We start from the raw sequence: 18,777 nt of genomic DNA, 5'->3' as shown, positions 1-18,777 counted from the left end.
AATTTGATGTTCAACTGTATTTTCAGAGTTTGGACATTAACTTTATTACCACCTCCTTGTGGAATCTCAAAACTGCAAATGCAGGAACTGAAATTGGATTTTCGCTGAGTTAAGACCTGCTTTTGAAACATCTTAGTGCAGTGACCTATTTATCATGAAAATAGCAAATTGTGCTTTGCACCACTTCATTTACATACAATACACCCACAGTTTAAGCACTCACAGTAGCACAAACACTCCCACCCATGCCGACTTGTGCATTGTGCTGGCACAACATTGCACTTAGAATTAGCATTCTGACGTAAATTGGATAAGACATTGCACACGGTCGTTGCGTGTACACTGTGCTTTGCGTACTCATGAAAATAGAGCCCACTGATCCTTAAGGTAACGGCTGTAGGTTAGCACTATTTACAGTATCCCCACAGACTAGGGCTGGGCGATTAATCAAATTTTATTTTCAATTACGATTTTGGCTTCCAACAATTATGAATACAAGATAATCTAGATAAAGCGATTATTGTGCCGCATTCCGTTTCGCAATGAAACACCCCCATGTTATATTTTTAAAGCATCCTTTATTAAAGTTCAAATAACAAGGAAGCGGGTTATGAAAATAAACTCTGAAACTGGCACCGGTCAGTGCCGCGTGAAGTGACTGGGGAAGAGACTGAATCTTCTTCCAGCTGATGCACACTCTTGCACAGGGATGCTCGTCACTCCCACGCGTTTACTGCAGTTAGATCAGGGCTAATCAACTGGCAGCCCGCCAATCATCTTTGTCTGACCCTCCGACTGATTTTCTATCAAACTGTCGCCATTTGAAATACCAGAGTGCTCTCTGTGCAAAACTCAGCATTCATATGAACGAGCCTCAGAAATCAGTGGTGAGTTTAACAACGCTCACTGGCACGTGCATCAACATTCAGCCATCATCAGTTGTGCGGACCAGAGCGTGCGTTTAAGCTTTTCTGGCCGTCATCAGTTGTGCGGCCAGTAGTTTAGTTACACTGTTTGCTAAACATGGATCGCACAGGTGAGCATTTTATAGCGTCTTTTTCAATCAAATGTATTTACATAAAATTGTTTGGTTGTGTGGAGTGCGGTCAAATCTACAGATGTAAAAAATGATCACCGCAGTTGTGACAGAAATGTTGTCAGCACATAGGCACATTAGGCAACAAAAGCAATCGATTATGAAAACTAAAGAGTCAAAGAAAATGCGCTGAAAAGTTTGCTTTTATACACTATTCTTGAAGTGTCAAACAATTATGTCTCATCTGTTCAGGGTCTGTAGGGCTTGGAAAAAAATTATAGGGGGGTCAAAGTAAAGTTGATCGGAAATTATTTGTTAGTTAAGAGTATAAATCATGTTTGTTCTTCAGCCAGAATTTATGGCCAGACCTTAAATTATAATTCAATAAACAGTATCCCCTGTTACAATTTTAATATGAATAAATGTACACTATTAAGGGTGTTTATGTAACATTTTACTTGCGATGAAAGTGTTAGCTAATCTATATACGGAAAAAAATTTGGCCCCTGCCAAGTTTTCATCTGGATAATCTGGCCCCCACAAGAAAGTAGTTCAAGAGCCCTGATCTAGATTATAAAGTGATGGCTCGCAACGTAGTGAATCATAATAAATGCCACGTTTACTGTGTGTATCTTATCATGAAGAAAATCAGCGATACGCAGCTCTATTAAGAAGAGAAATTTGTTTTTTTGTGAGAGAGTGTAGTCTTACCCCATTATGCACTGGAACAAAATACATTTTAGATTAGTGTTTTTTTGGCTTGTTCCCAAAATAATATCTAAAACTCCTTTAAAACTATGTACATTTACTTTAGGAGCTACAGAAGAAAAATTGTTATTGGAGAATGTTGAATACAATAATTAATCAGGGCTCGACATTAACTCTTGTCTGGGACAAGTGGATTTTTGAAGGGGCAAATGAAAGAGAATTTGACTTACCCGACCAGACACAAAATATGAAGAGACTCTTAGAAAACCATAGCTAAATCTCATCTAAAGAAGCCACTGTTGTTCAGAAAATAATGAACTGTTGTAGGATTGAGCAGTGGGGTGAAGAGCAACATTTGTCTGCTTGTGTGGTACATTATTAGTACCTTTGAAGAATAAAGGAATGAGAACATAAGGTTAAAGTCATTATCAACATGGTGCAAGAGACTCATTATTTTAATTAAGATGGGCTGAAGGAACAGGGTTCCTTAACACCTTCTCATGCTATCACAGACAGTAACTTTTACAGATGCAAAGCAGCTTCTTGCTAGAACCTGAGATCATTTACAAGAACAGATCAATATGTTATTAAATGAGTCGCAGTTCCTCTTGATGTTGAGATTTAAAAAAATATTAAACTCAACAGAGGTGTTTCTTGGCCACAAAAAAAGTGTTAGAAAGATATTTGTTATCTCAAATGCTATAAAGTTTCTGTTTAGTTGTTACGAAATTTAAAGAATATGTTTAAGCAACTGTACACCTTTTATTGTAGTAAATTTGTCATTATTGTGATAGAGCTAATTGTGTTATGCAATATCTATACCAAAACTTCAGTGATACTGGAGGGTGAGCATTACAAGTGATAGTACAACATTATTTTTTACAACAATTATAATGCAGTTTTTTATTTTGCAAATCAGTGGTAGATAAAATTATGATAATCATTGGGGTAAAACATAAAACAACATTACAGGACGTTTAGAAAGTCAAGAATTTTAATGCACATGATGTTTTTCAAGTTGTCATCAACCATGTCGTCACGCATGTAAATGTTCACAAACAAAAATTTCATGACAGGATGGTAACATATATCCGTTAAATAAGTACACAAACATAATATGTAACTGATTTTAACATTGTCACTACATTCAAGTGTTATTTCGAGAGTATTTTCTGAAAGTTAAACAGACTGACTCACCCCCATCAATACACATAAGGGTTGTTTTAGACCACTCAAATGATAAATCTCTCACATTACATTTGTTTCTTTAGGCTGGTTAAAAATACTGTATATCATCAACAACACAACCATTTTCAGCAACACAACTCTCAACTTAATCATAAATGATCTTAACAATTTGGTAATTTCAAGTTTGACAAAAAGTCACTGTAGATGTGTAGCCAGTTCCATTATGCTACACAAGATTCTCCATGGCAGAGTCACATTTTGCCAACGTTAAGACTGTTACAGCCTAAGAAGGACATTCCACCCAAAATAAAAGCAGTATTTCCCTCAATAATCTTTCTTAGTTTGCTCATTTTATGTGCCGACTTTTCTTGGCACCTACATAAACTCTAGTGAGAATAAGAGATGTTCTTTCGAGAGTTGTAGTGGTGATAAAATTCATTCTGGTCTCCAAACAGCCAGTTGTTCTTGGGGGTATTTCAGTTTACAGATATGTCATTCTGTCGGTCTGGTACATCTTTCCACACCCCAAATCATAGCCACAAAATTACATTTAATTTCTGTATGCCTAAGCAAGTTTTTGAATAAGGTCCATGTAATATCATAAAATAAAAAATAAATAGGTTTACATCACTCTTTAATTGCATTATTTTATAACAGTTTACAAAAAAAATTAAATACTAATTAAAATACTAAAGTAATATTTAGAAATTCATGGCATGGTTTAAACATCTCATGTTGGATGTAATTCAACCAACGTTTTTCCCTGAACCCTCAAGACGTTGTTTTAAAAGTATTTGTTAAATGCGTCCTGTTGTTGGTTGTAGCGGATTATCAACACACACTATACCTTTCTAACTATACACATGCACAAACAAACACTACTGACACACTATTTGTACCTGCATGCATTTAACAGTATTCATTATGGTTGTATCCCAAGCGAAACAGCTGCACTTATCATACTATACCTTATGCTTTAGATGTTTAAAAGTAAATAGTGTTTTAAAATTATTTTATTCCAGGTTTGGTGAAATTTTTTTTGTGGTTCAGTATGTCAAAGTTATAGTGCCTGTATGGCAAAACAACCTTGTAAATAACAAAGACTACAAAACATTGTCCGACATTACAAAATATTATAACACTCATATTATAATAACTGACTCTGTGGTCATTAAAAATCCCAGTGCACTTCTTATAAAGAGTAGGGGTATAACCCTGGTGTCCTGGCCAAATTCCCCCCATTGGCCCCCTAATAATCTCCATCCCTGAATTGGCTACATCACTATTTTCCTCTCCACCAATAGCTGCTGTGTGGTGGGCGTTCTGGCACACTATGGCTGCTGTCGCATCATCCAGGTGGATGCTGCACACTGGTGGTGGTTGAGGAGGTTCCCCTATCCTATGCAAAGTGCTTTGAGTGCCTAGAAAAGTGCTATATAAATGTAAGGAATTATTATTATTATTATTAGAGTGTGACATTCCTCTGACTAAACAGTGCCATGAATATATAGTTTCAGGGTAATAATTAGAGTTAGAATGCCTTGTGTGCATAAAAGTAATTTGATTGTTTTCCGGTATGCTAGCATCCATTTTCTTTGTAATGCTCAACCTTAAATTTACATGAGCTTTTATGATACCTGTGTTTATAAAAACTTTTAATTTTAACTTTTGATTTTGCAAGTGATTACAAAAAACTTTGTTGTTTTAAGTAATAATATTTAATTGTTGATCTGTATTACAGAGGCTAATACTTCTTTAGCCACATATCTCTGCCTTCATGGATCACAACATCACACTTTATGGCTGAAAAGAATATCTTTGTTTGTCTTTTACCTTTGCTTGTGTTCTCTAAATTAAAAATAAACAGCAGAGCATATGTATGTCACGTTATTACTGGTTTTGGCTGTAACCAACTATATTGGTTGCTTCTCAACATGACACATAAAGCAAAACATTAATATACAGAGTCAACTATTTAACCCCATTGTTTCCCTTCCCACCTCCCAATATATATATATATATATATAATAAATAAAAATAATAATAATAGATATTTACTTATCAAGTAATGACTCCCCTGCTCTTACTTGAGCCAGCACTAAAAAAAAAACATGTCCACCCCATATCTTCCCAAATTTTCAGCTTCATGTGGGGACAGATGCGTTTCTTGAAGAAACACAATATCACATTTCTTACATTTAATAAAAGAAATAACTTTCCTTCTTTTTATGGGGTGCCCCAACCCATTCACATTCCACGTAGAGAGACAATCCACTCATATTAACATTTGACATTGACATATTAGAAAAAATAAATTGTCAAAAATCTAATGAAAAAGACCACATTGCAACATTAGTGCAACACTCAACCCCAGAACAAAACAAACAGTAAAAAGGAAAATGTGCGCATTAACCCCACACATGACAGCGCCAACTGGCGTCCACCCCTCTAAACTCAAACAGTCCATGTATGCCTACGAGAGACCCCGCGACAACTCTGCCATAGGATTGCTCAAGTCCAGTGCTTCTATACAAAAATTTGTAAAACATAATTACACAACAGAAGATAATCTAAAAAACAATCTCCAGCCCATAAGCGGAATAAAAAAAAAAAAAAAAAATTAAAAAAAAAAACATGTAGATTCATCCATTTAATTGTCTCGAAGGTGTGTTCCTCCACAAAACAAGCTCCAGCCGCTAGCGGAACCAGCACAAAAAAAAAGGGCCGTTCAGTTCTTCTGGCAGTCAAACTTACTCCAATGTCCTTCAAGAAATATTCAACAAAACCAACTCCAACCAACAAGAGGCATAAGCACCCAAAACAAGCAGATTCATCCACAAGCTGACCCGAAGAAATGATATTACACAAAACAAACTCCAGCCGCTAGGCGGAACCAGCACACGGCCAGTTTCCTCGAACAGTCGAGTATATGTTTAATGAGTCGGTCCACTAGGTGGCAACATGAAAATCACCAAATGGCTTACTCACTCCATGTCTTTACGAAGGACAGTGCTTGCTGTGGGCATGTACAGTTGTGCTCAAAATTTCCATACCCTGGCAGAAATTGTGAAATTTTGGCATTGATTTTGAAATTATGACTGATCATGCAAAATGTATTTTATTTAGGATAGTGATCATATGAAGCCATTTATTATCACATAGTTGTTTGGCTCCTTTTTAAATCATAATGATAACCGAAATCACCCAAATTGCCCTGATCAAAAGTTTACATACCCTTGAATGTTTGGCCTTGTTACAGACACACAAGGTGACACACACAGGTTTAAATGGCAATTAAAAGGTTAATTTCTCACACTTGTGGCTTTTTAAATTGCAATTAGTGTCTGTGTATAAATAGTCAATGAGTTTGTTAGCTCTCATGTGGATGCACTGAGCAGGCTGGATACTGAGCCATGGGGAGCAGAAAAGAACTGTCAAAAGACCTGCATAACAAGGTAATGGAACTTTATAAAGGTGGAAAAGGATATAAAAAGATATCCAAAGCCTTGAAAATGCCAGTCAGTACTGTTCAATCACTTATTAAGAAGTGGGAAATTCGGGGATCTCTTGATACAAAGCCAAGGTCAGGTAGACCAAGAAAGATTTCAGCCACAACTGCCAGAAGAATTGTTAGGGATACAAAGAAAAACCCACAGGTAACCTCAGGAGAAATACAGGCTGCTCTGGGAAAAGATGGTGTGGTTGTTTCAAGAAGCACAATATGACGATACTTGAACAAAAATGAGCTGCATGTTCAAGTTGCCAGAAAGAAGCCTTCACTGTGCCAATGCCACAAAAAAAGCCCGGTTACAATATGCCCGACAACACCTTGACATGCCTCACAGCTTCTAGCACACTGTAATTTGGTGTGACGAAACCAAAATAGAGCTTTATGGTCACAACCAAAAGCGCTATGTTTGGAGAGGGGTCAACAAGGCCTATAGTGAAAAGAATACCATCCCCACTGTGAAGCATGGTGGTAGCTCACTGATGTTTCGGGGGTGTGTGAGCTCAAAAGGCACAGGAAATCTTGATGGCAAGATGAATGTAGCATGTTATCAGAAAATACTGGCAGACAATTTGCATTCTTCTGCACGAAAGCTGCGCATGGGACACCCTTGGACTTTCCAGCACGACAATGACCCTAAGCACAAGGCCAAGTTGACCCTCCAGTGGTTACAGCAGAAAAAGGTGAAGGTTCTGGAGTGGCCATCACAGTCTCCTGACCTTAATATCATCGAGCTACTCTGGGGAGATCTCAAACGTGCAGTTCATGCAAGACGACCAAAGACTTTGCATGACCTGGAGGCATTTTGCCAAGACGAATGGGCAGCTATACCACCTGCAAGAATTTGGGGCCTCATAGACAACTATTACAAAAGACTGCATGCTGTCATTAATGCTAAAGGGGGCAATACACAATATTAAGAACTAAGGGTATGCAGACTTTTGAATAGGGGTCGTTTCATTTTTTTCTTTGTTGCCATGTTTTGTTATATGATTGTGCCATTCTGTTATAACCTATAGTTGAATATGAATCCCATAAGAAATAAAAGAAATGCGTTTTGCCTGCTCACTCATGTTTTTTTTAAAAATGGTACATATATTAACAATTCTCCAAGGGTATGCAAACTTTTGAGCACAACTGTAAATTCTTTACAGCCATCCTTAGTATCTATTCTCAGTTTGGCCGGAAACATCAGTACAAAAGTGACCTTCCTTGATGTAAGAGATTCTTGCATTCCTTGAATCGTTCACGTTTCTCTCGTCGAATTCGCAAAGTCTGGGAACAAGAAAATGCTGTGGTTCTTCCAAGAAAGCCTTCCTTTACTCCTCATCTCGCATAACACAAGATCCTTATCGGATAATCTCAGAAATTTGGCCAGAATTGATCGGGGCCTGTCTCCATCAGCCGATCTCCGAGCCAGGACTCTATGAGCTTGCTCGATTTCCAGCTTATGGCCTGTTATGTAGAGCAGATTCGGGAAGAGCTCGTCTAGGAATTTTACCATATCTCTGCCTTCCTCATGCTCAGGAATTTCAACAATTCGGACGTTGTTTCGCCGATTACGATTCTCCAAATCCTCCAGTTTTTCCCAAACATGTTGCAAGCCTGTCTTGATCGCTAGCGGATTAGCAGCTAATTCCCTCTCCGATGACTCCCGATAATCGATCCATCTTTCGATGTCCGACAATCTTGTAACCAACTCAGAGAACTTCGTCTCCATGGAAGTAATTGATCAACGCATTACAGCCAAATCCTCCAAGTCTGCAACAACCTTCATCAGCACTGCCAACACGTTCATCAATTCACGCCGGATTTCTTTCAGTTCACTGCCCGAATTGAGTCCGGGGCTTCCAGCCTGCCACTGTGGGGAATCAGCTTGAGCACATAAGTGTCTTTTAATGTCTCCAGAGCCCAAAGATTTTGAATTTTTTTACATATTGTCTTCCTAGAACAGTTAAGAATCACGGTGTATCGAATCTCACCGGTTTATGACACAAATAGCATTAAAACTAGCAAAATGTGCAGAGCTCGCCGCTCACACGTCCACTCCTCGCGCTGCGCCATGTGACTCCTCTGATAAATGTATAGCTTTAATTCAAATGAAATGGTGGCCATTTCATTGACTGAATTGTTTTAGAAGCACACGTTTTGTTCAAACAATCATATGGTAACTTAAAATTATCATTCTGATTCCTTTTACAAAATTGTGCATAAGTCTGAAATGTCAAACATAGTTTTACTTTAAAGGTGCAATATGTAACAATTTTCATGTAATATTTGCCTTTTTTTTGCCACTGTGTGAACGGCTTGTAACGCAACTTAAAAAATTTGCCCTTCCCAGACTTCCTAGGTTGCCTATTAAAGCCTGTAGACTGATTTTCATGCGAAGGAAGAGAGGGTCACTTTTGCTGGGGAAATCCAAAGGATGTGACGTTTGTGCGCTCTCCAGAGAGCCTCTCTTCAGACAGTAATAGCTTCTCTTCTGTGTCAACAGACAGTCTGCAACACTAGGTAACGTCACCTTAGAGATGGAATCCAGCAAACGGCCGGCTCCCAGCACAACACCAACTCCTACACAAACTCAAGTAAGCCCAAAAAAAACAAACAAACAAACAAAAAAAAAAAAAAAATTATCTACTGAATCCCATCTGGCTAAGCAGGAACATGATCGTGGTCGAGCGAAAACAAGAGTGAACATCGGCAGGGCATTTGATTCCTGGAGGAACCTTCGTTTGGTTTTGGGGATCAAAACAGACCCTGAATTGGACAGGTAAGCTTACATAACTGCAAAGCATGTGAAATATAGTGCCATAAGGATTGATCTGTGTAATTGTAGCTAACTTGATCTTGCCTGCACAGTAACGGTCATAAACAATGTTAATCTGTAATTATTCAGCAAGGTAAACTACAATAACACATGAAATGAATGCTAGACAATGTTCAAGATAATGCAAAAAGACCCATTCATTAGTGTATCACAACTTGGTTATACAGAAAATATATACATTCTATTATTATAAAAAAATAGCGCATCGAAATGTCAAAATGACAGTTGTGATGGAATCACATCAATACTGAATTGTGTCAACATATTTATAAGGTACAGTCTATTTTATAAACAGCTACTGTCATCATCCACCAAATTTAGCTAACAGCTATTGATAAAGCTGGCTGGCTAGCTAACGCTAACATAGGCCATCGTATAAATGCAGTCAATGTATCACGCAAAGAAAAGTGATTACTTCAAACTACAGTCTCGTATAGTCAGACCTATATCCACACTTTGTTTTAGCCCTGTTCCAGTACTGGAGAGTCAAATATAATATACAGTCTCAAAGTTTGTAGTAAAACAATCATAACGGTGTAATTTTAATTATTCTACCTCATCTGTCAGCATGATACAGCAGATGCTGGCGTCCCTATGGAGTGTGTGCACGAGCGCGAGCAACAGGTAGCTGGCTACAGTTCACTTAACGGCCACACATGTCATTAATAACAAGGGTTTCTGAATCTTACATACTGCACCTTTAAAATAAAAACTTTTTTCTAAACACTGTTAGCTTCATTTTTTGTTTGGTTGTACCAACTTGTGAATCATCAAAACCTTCAAAAGGAGATTTCAGCCCCTAAATGGAGTCGTTCAGACACAGTGGCCATTTCACATCACGTTTTCTTGGGAATTCAACTCTGTTATTACAAGCTAAACATGAAAGGACTTTCTACTTTGGAGACCTATTTTAGTCTATTTGTTAAAGATGTTCCAAATCTGTTATTGTGCTTCTCTTGCTGATCTAAATTTTACACACCAGCTTATTAAATACATGCAAGTATCAAATACAGGGCCATGAGTTCAAAAAATAAAATACAAATATTAACAGAAACATATACCGGAGAAAACCAATGAAGAATAATTTAATACATTTGTATGATATTTTATATAACAGTGTTTATAACAGAAGCTTCATTTAAAATCTGTGTGATTATTATATATTTTTGTTGTTGTTCTTTTATGCTTTTTTTGTGTGTGTCTATAATCATTTGTGACCACAGGGATGTTGTTGAGGGTCAGGGTGGGGTTAAATGTTGATTTTGTATATATATATATATATATATATATATATATATATATATATATATATATATATATATATATGTTTTGCTATTCTTTGTTATATATATGAATCAATAAAAAATGTTCATCAGAAAAGAGCAGAGATTGCAGACTTTATGCAGGGTTGTCAACTTTTGATACCTGGGCCTGTATTCACAAAGATTTTTCTCTTACCACCATTAAATCAACCCCAGAACTACCATTAAAACCTATTCACAAAACTGCTAAGAGCAAGTTTTACTAAGGAAATCTTAAATGTAAGTTTAAGGTGGAGTTGATTCTTCTGCTGACGGATAACAGAAATTCCCAGTTTATCTGTGCTACACGATTCATTTTTCCTGTGGTCAAGGAGCGCAAAGTTATCAAAACCTTTATCTCTGGTGCAATTGGGTTGTTTAAATTCGTGGGAGAGGTAACTGCATCTCTAACAAAGTTTACAAAAATGAAAACACCCTCGCGATTCAAGCAATACCTTTTTTAAAGGTCAATGTCACAAAACGATGTGTTAGAATATTATTTATTGTGGATTGAGGCAGCAGCCATGCTTCTGATCATTGTGAGTCACTCTTAGGGATTTAGAAGTCCTCAGGATGACTTCTAAGCTGTCATGGGTTTAGGATCTACTTTTAGCGTTAAAATGTTTCATGAATTATGCTTGGATACAAATTTTACAAGTCCTAAAATTAACAATGACATGCCCCTCATTTTTATGAGTTGCTCCTAAATTTCTACATTAGGAGCTACTTTTAGCCTCAAGATTTTTTGTGACATTTTTTGATGACTTGGCTAGGGCCAGATTAATGCACAGGAAAAATGTTCAAGCTCCAGGGCCCCTGAACATCATTGTGGCCCTGAACATATTTGATACTAGTGCTTTCTTTAATTTCTAACACCACAACAAGACCAAATCAAACCCTATAAGGTCAATACTGGCATTTTTTTTTATGTGCTCACTTAACGCCAATTAATCTGACATTTACGATTTCAAAGCACACATACACTATGTCACAACCAGGGTTTTTCCTGGGTCCAAAAATGGTCTTTGGTGGTGGCTGAGGTACATAACTGAAATTATTTACTAACCAATTAAAAGACTTTATTGCATTCCATGTTTACATTGGATATCTGGAACCATAACTTCAAAATGCTTTGGTAAATCAAACTAAACTAACTTGATTTAAATAACACCTTATATGTATAGGGCTAATTACTACAATATTCTGACTGTACCTATGAGAAGACCACTTCACTGAGCTGGGATTTAGCTTTTAGTGAAATTTTTGTTAACTTCTGAAATATTGTTTTCCTTACATTAGGCTTTTAATAGTGCAGTAAGTCACCTCTTGAAATATCTGAAGGCAAACACGGCCATTTGTTGAATATCAGACATTAAAACAGGAGGAAAACTTTGTCCATAATTTGTCCAAATATTTATGGAGGTCCAGACTTTAAACCCCTTCATTCTACATTGTTCTTGCCCTTCTGAACGTTTAACCTGCCATAGTTCTTTCATTGTTTAACTGGAATTTGTAATAACAGGGGCCATAACTACAATGGATGGCTCCTCATTGTTAGATCAATGTAGCTAGTCTTTCTAAAAAATAAACTATTGTATTTGTTATGAAAAAACGATATGCCTAAACACATTAGCGTAAAATAATCATTAAAATTAAGTCTAATAGATTTTCCTAATATAATTTTATATAAGACTATAACTTTGTCACTGTGTTACTACAGAATAAACACTATAAATGATTTTTAGTAAGGGTGATTATGTGTATTTTAAAAAGCCTTATAATTGACGTTGATGCGTGGTTTTGTCTCCTCTTTACTTCATCAGCGGTTTATAATGTCAGGGCTGTCTTGAGGTTTGAGAGGTTTGACATCTTTCACAGCAATGTAAAGTAGATGGGGTGCATACGTTTTTGGTCTCAGTCTAGATATCTAGTAAAAGCTAACCAGAGCTGGTGCAATTGTTCCGCTCTGCGGTATAAGGAGCTCTGGTTATCTCTGGAGCACACTGATTTGCGTTGCGGTGGTGAATTTGCTTCGGCAGCCCAAAAATTCAAGTCTCACGCTGATGGAAAAATCCTACAAGCAATATTTGTTGCTATGCTTGATTATTTTACATTGAATTACGTTGTCTTGCTATTTGGCATGAGATTTATTTGTGTAGCACGAGACAGAGCCTGAACGCGTGTTTCTCACCAAATGCGTGAGAGTTGGCAATCCTATATAAATATAGATTTATCCCATATTAGCTACATGAACTTCATGATACTTCACCCCAAATAGTAGGCTAGGTTCTGTTAATATATAGCTCAAAACCTTTATCTCAGGTGTATTAGGGTTGTTTCAGTTCGTGGGAGAGGTGATTGCATCTCTAAGTTTACAATAATGAAATCTCCCCCTCGATTTTTCATGCTTCGGATCGTTGAGTCTTCAGGGTGACTTAAAGTTGATCTTTGGTTTTGGAGGTACTTTAAAATGTTCCATGAATTACACTTTAAATTTAAAGAGTCCTAAAATTAGGAGTGACACTCCCATACTTTTTAAGAGTTGCTCCTAAATTTCAGAGTTAGAAGCTACTTTTTGAATTAAGGTTTTTTAATATGACACAAGTTTTGGTTTTGTTCACAACATGATCTCATATCATTGGATTGATTTATCTTATCTTTGGGGAAAACTTGTTTTAAAACATGCATACATCCTCAAAATTGTATATAGGCCTATTCTCCAGGGTTTCTGCATCATATTATTCTATGCCTGAAACTGATTATTTGTTTTCATCAGACATTAAGATGCCGAGGATTAGGACTAGCTAAAAAGCCCTGCTGAGTTCAGGTTTTTAATCGTGTGAAAACTCACATCTGCAGCACGCAAATATATATATATAAATATATATATTTATATATATATATTTTTTTTTTTTTTAACAATAAACCTATTATCAACACTTTTTCAATATAGGCTTTTATAAAAAAACAAAAATGGAGTGAACTACAGACACAAACACTTTCTATTCAGGAAATGTGACTAAATATGATTTAAGCAGTTTATTGCTACACTGGGATCTTTTACCTGTAAATTTGGATGTAAATGTGATCCCCCTCCAGAGGTCAATTAGATTTCATGATCAAGTTTGTAATTGTTATCAATGGCCCACTCACAATTTTATAATTAATGTCTGTTATTAAAGAAAATCCTCAATGAAGTAACCCAGAAATAACATATATTCAGTGTAAAACCTCAAGGAGTGCCTGCTGTTGCGGTTACAACAGTTTTATATCACACATCGAAGCAGAGTGTATGTTCAGTTACAGCACAACTGGAGCATAACTGCAGCGGCAGACTCGCTAGGGCTTTCACACAACCTTATTTTGCAATGCAGAACTAAGCAGCGGCTGCATTTCCGGAAAGTGTGACAAAGTTCCACTGTCACTGACCCCATGTAAATGACTAAAAGGATAATAATACCAGAATTTAGTGATATGGGATATCTCTTGGTCCCAGCATTTGTGCAGATTGTGTTAGTAGTGTTAAAGTGAGAAGTATAACAATAATCTTGTCATACTGCGGTTGTGTACTGCTTATATTTATGTTGAAATACTTAACAGTTGTATGTGTATTTTCTACACTAGTTTTATTACACCAGCTTTACTTTTGTGTAACCCATTTAAGTTGTTTATGTTGTGGGATTCTTTAGTAGGGAGGTGGACGCCATTTACTTTGAAAGATTCTGTTTTCTCCTGTTTATTTATAGAGAGGGAGCTAGGGAAGTGATTGTGTTTTCTTGTCTTTTTCTTTTGTTAGGTAAGCTATTCTTATTCTAAACCCTCTAGAAAGATTGTCTTTTTGTTTGTTATTTTGGCTGGTTCCACTGCTGAAGTCTATGTTTGTTAATAAATCGTTATATTTTTTGCCATATAACATGTGGATGTAAACTGTGGTTGCTCTGGGACCTGGAGATAAGATCACTCTTGCGCTCTCTCCAAAACATTTGTTACCCACCTTCCCATACCCCTAGACCAAGGTGTGCCGTAACAAATTAAAAGAAAACTGTGAAATCGAGCTACAACTGTATGCACTCAGAAACTAAATATATTGAAGCATTTGAGCAGCATTACCTCAAATTGATGCAAACGTCCATCAGACAGTTTCATCTGCATGAGAATAGAAGGCTGCAGAGCTCGAGACAGCGAACTGTAACATACAAACATCCTTATGAATCATGATGACCATGAGCTTCTGTTTACACTGACTGCTGACTGGCTGACACCACTCATAAGAGCAAACAGTACAGTCAGTCATGTGTTTGGTGGACTGTTTTTAAAATGATTTAATAAAATAGCTCTTCAGCTCTCTTATATGTTATGGTTAAAGGTTTGAATGGATAATATACTAGAAGTCACCACCAATTGTTACTGCACTTAAACTCATTTTCTCTCATGTGCCTCAGGCACAACACTAGTTTACCTGGTTGAAATGGCTACATCAACTCTCCATTTGAACTCCTCTATCTTGGGCAGGCTTGGTCCCTGTGTGGCACTAACTTTCAGTGAGGTTTGCCTGGAAGACACATTCTAGAAATGAACAAACTCATTATGATAATATAACATAAAACCATCATAATATGATAACAGATAATGAAAAGATATCAGTTTGCTGAAATCATACCCATTTCCAAAAACTACACTGGACACATCTGCAATGAATTCCTCAGAAATCCTGTTAGCAAACAGTAAAAAAATCAATCACAACACAACTGCATACAAATGACTAAACCCCAAATATTAGGTAAACAAAATCATCAACTTTAAAGATTAATATCTTGAAAAACTCAAAATCAAAGCATTTTCAACATCTCGTTACTCTTACCGAAGCGCTCTGAGATCTTCACTGAAAACCTGAAACAAAGATCTTTAATTAAAAAAAGGAGGTTTTTATTTACAGATTTTAGTTTCTCTTTCTAATATTTATACAGAAATTTAGTTTTAATGTGGGATTACTATTATTTACATTGTTTAAACAGAAACAGATCACTGAAATATGCCATTTGCACAAAGTTCTTGTCCTACAGATTTACACAGATGTACTATTGGCCTCTACCACTGAATCATTCAAATAATGATGAAAGTTTCTAGACAGAAAATGTGACTCAAAAAACAAATCGTTAAAGGGGTAATGACATGCATTGTTTTATTATTTCTATATATTCCTTGAGGTACGCTTTTACACATAGTTAGTAAAAAAATATATATATTTTGGTAAAACATGATCGTTTTCCACCCTCATTTTGACCACCTGTCAGAAACGCTCTGTTTTGGTGCTGCTTCTCCTTTAAGACTTAACAGTAAACACCAACTGTTATAATTGGCTTTCTGCTCTTGACTGACCTCCTCTCTTCTTGCCATCTCACTGCTCACCGCTAATGGGCAGGCTACCGACGTGATAAGCAGAGGTGGGTAGTAACGCGCTACATTTACTCCTTTACATTTACTTGAGTAATGTTTTGGGAAAAAAATTACTTATAGAGTAGGTTTAAAAGTGGGTACTTTTATTAGAGTAAATTAATGCAGGCTTTTCTGTGTAATGAGATGGTCATTTTCAGGGTGATTCTGTAAATATGGGCTCATGACATCAGTTTTTAAGTGTACATTTTTAAATCAGTGCAGCAATATATCAATGCTCTTTGTCCCGCATGTCATGAGCAGTATTTACACATTTACCCCGCACCCTCACGGGGGTTCTGGAAACTACTGCAGCTACTTCGGGCGGATTAACTGTATAAATCCATGTAAACATCCAAGTTAAGTGTAAATGCCTTTTGCTCTGCCATTCACTTGACTGACAACTGGAGCGCGAACAGAGCATTTCTGCACGTGCACAGCGAGGTGCGCAGGGGCACACGCGAGGCGATCGTATGGCGAAGAGAGTGGCAGTGCCCAAAATTGTTCACTCGTTCACTATTTTCTATATAGTGAATGGTAGTGAGTGCACTATATCTCAGCAGTGAGTGAACGAAATTAGTGAGTGAATTCGGACACTGACGTACACACCGAGTGTCGGAGCTCTGGGGCTGTCACAGAAACAATGTCACTTATGAACTTTTAAAATACTTGGGCCTTACTTATTATTCTTATTAATACAATAAATCTTCATTCTGTTTGTTATTTTTAATATATACTGTATGTTAATATAAAGAGTAAACACATTTGATCAAATAAAGTTTACATTTTAAAATGTATCTGTATGTTTTGCCTCTCTATATGTTATTGTGTTATTTGAATCAAGTAATGATTTGTCAAAAAGTAATTTAATACATTCAGCATGAAAGAAAACATTGCAGGAGTGAAGGAAGCAGTAAACTCCCAGCTCGTACATCTTCCCCATGGGGGATTATAGACAATTAACCGTCGTCGAGTGTACATTGAATGTACACTCGAAATTAGAGTGCATTGTGGGTAAGAATGAGTAAAAAGTAAGGAACGAGTGGCTCACTCAGAATTCAGACAATCCTACAAAATGGTGGACACCCAAAATAATGCAATACATAGTGGATGGGGTGGTTTTAGACACAGCGAGTGTTCCGCGACCGGGGTTTGTGCCCTACGCAGGCTGCATCCTCTGGGTTTAGGGAGCGTCAGTACTGCTGTACAGAACTAATGATCTAAATTCTTTTGACACTGAAAACTGTAACTACACTGAAATAAGAATCCACACAGCACTTTAAAAGCTATGAAATAGCAAAAATAGGCATTAATAAAGCATGATCTTACTTTGATTTATATTTCCCTGTGGGACATTTTCAAGTTTTCACTGTAATAATTACTAGAAATGTTTCCAAACCCCTCTTCTTTTTGACAAAATCATCCAGATCTGACAAGAGCCCTTAAAGGGATAGTTCATCTTATTTACTCGCCCTCATGCCTTCCCAGATGTGTATGACTTTCTTTCATCTGCCGAACTCAAATGAAGATTTTTAGAAGAACATCTCTGCTCTGTAGGTCCATACAATGCAAGTGAATGGGTGGCAACATTTTAAAGCTAAGCAAAATCATTTAAGTCAGCATAAAAGTAATCCATGAGACTCCAGTGGTTAAATCAATATCTTCAAAAGTGATGTGATATGAGAATGTGTGGATGAGAAACAGATCGCTTTCACATTCTTCTTCTTGTGTTTTTGGTTATTCTAGCAAAAAATGACAAATATTTATCTGTTTCTCACCCACACCTATCATATCACTTCTGAAGATATTAATTTAACTACTGGAGTCTTATGGATTACCTTTATGCTGCTTTTATGTGCTTTTTGGTGCATCAAAATTTTGGCCTAGAGAGCTAAAATATTTTCTAAAAATCTTAATTTGTGTTCTGAAGAAAAAAGGAAGTCATACACATCTGGGATGGCATCTGGGATGGCATGAGGTTGAGTAAATGAGAGAATTTTCATTTTTGGGTGAACTAAACTTTTAAAGTGATAGCTCAGCCATAATTTAATATTCCATCATCATTTCCCTACCTTCACGTTGTTCCAAAACAGTATGACCCTTTGTATTCTGTGGAACACAAAAGGTGTTAGACAGAATGTTAGAGACCGACAGTCTTCACCATTCACTTTCAAAATATGGAGAAAAAAAAACATTCATTGAAAGTAAATAGTGACTCAGGCAAAAATTCTGTCTAATATCTCATTGTGTTGCATGTAAGTCAGTCAGTCATACGGGTTTGGAACAACATGATGGTGAATGACGACAGAATTTCCATTAATAATAATAATAATAATAATAATAATTTTGTAATACATGTTAAATGTGTATTACAGTTGAAGAAGATTACACTTAGATTGAAGTCATTAGAACTCATTTTTTAACCACTCCCCAGATTTCATATTAGCAAACTATAGTTTTAGCAAGTCTTTTAGGACATCTATGTGCATGACAAATAATTTTTCCAACAACTGTTTACAGACAGATTGTTTCACTTTAAATTGACTATAATCACAATTCCAGTGGATCAGTAGTTTACATACACTAAGTTAACTGTGCCTTTAAGCAGCTTTGAAAATTCCAGAAAATTATGTCAAGCCTTTAGTCAATTAGCTTCTGATAGTCTAATTGGCTAACTGGAGTCAACTGGAGGGGTACCTGTGGATGTATTTTAAGGCCTACCTTCAAACTCAGTGCCTCTTTGCTTGACATCATGGGAAAATCAAAAGAAATTAGC

The 18,777-nt window shown here is 36.6% G+C and overlaps 1 protein-coding gene across 1 annotated transcript in view; it reads right to left on the bottom strand.

The window, feature by feature from the left end:
• Nucleotides 1-18,777, bottom strand: part of commd5 (COMM domain containing 5) — a 52,781-nt gene that overhangs the window by 14,892 nt on the left and 19,112 nt on the right. The window contains exons 3-6 of the mRNA XM_051650441.1: nucleotides 15,430-15,458; nucleotides 15,229-15,279; nucleotides 15,028-15,120; nucleotides 14,679-14,754 (exon numbers count right to left, since the gene is read on the bottom strand). Of these exons, the coding sequence (XP_051506401.1) occupies nucleotides 14,679-14,754; nucleotides 15,028-15,120; nucleotides 15,229-15,279; nucleotides 15,430-15,458 (249 nt within the window). The remainder of the gene's footprint in view (nucleotides 1-14,678; nucleotides 14,755-15,027; nucleotides 15,121-15,228; nucleotides 15,280-15,429; nucleotides 15,459-18,777) is intronic.

The sequence above is a fragment of the Myxocyprinus asiaticus genome, chromosome 22, assembly GCF_019703515.2.
Source record: "Myxocyprinus asiaticus isolate MX2 ecotype Aquarium Trade chromosome 22, UBuf_Myxa_2, whole genome shotgun sequence".
In the NCBI taxonomy this organism is placed as follows: Eukaryota; Metazoa; Chordata; class Actinopteri; order Cypriniformes; family Catostomidae; genus Myxocyprinus; species Myxocyprinus asiaticus.
The sequence above is the reverse complement of the archived record's forward strand: the minus strand, read 5'-3'. Positions and strand labels throughout refer to the sequence as shown.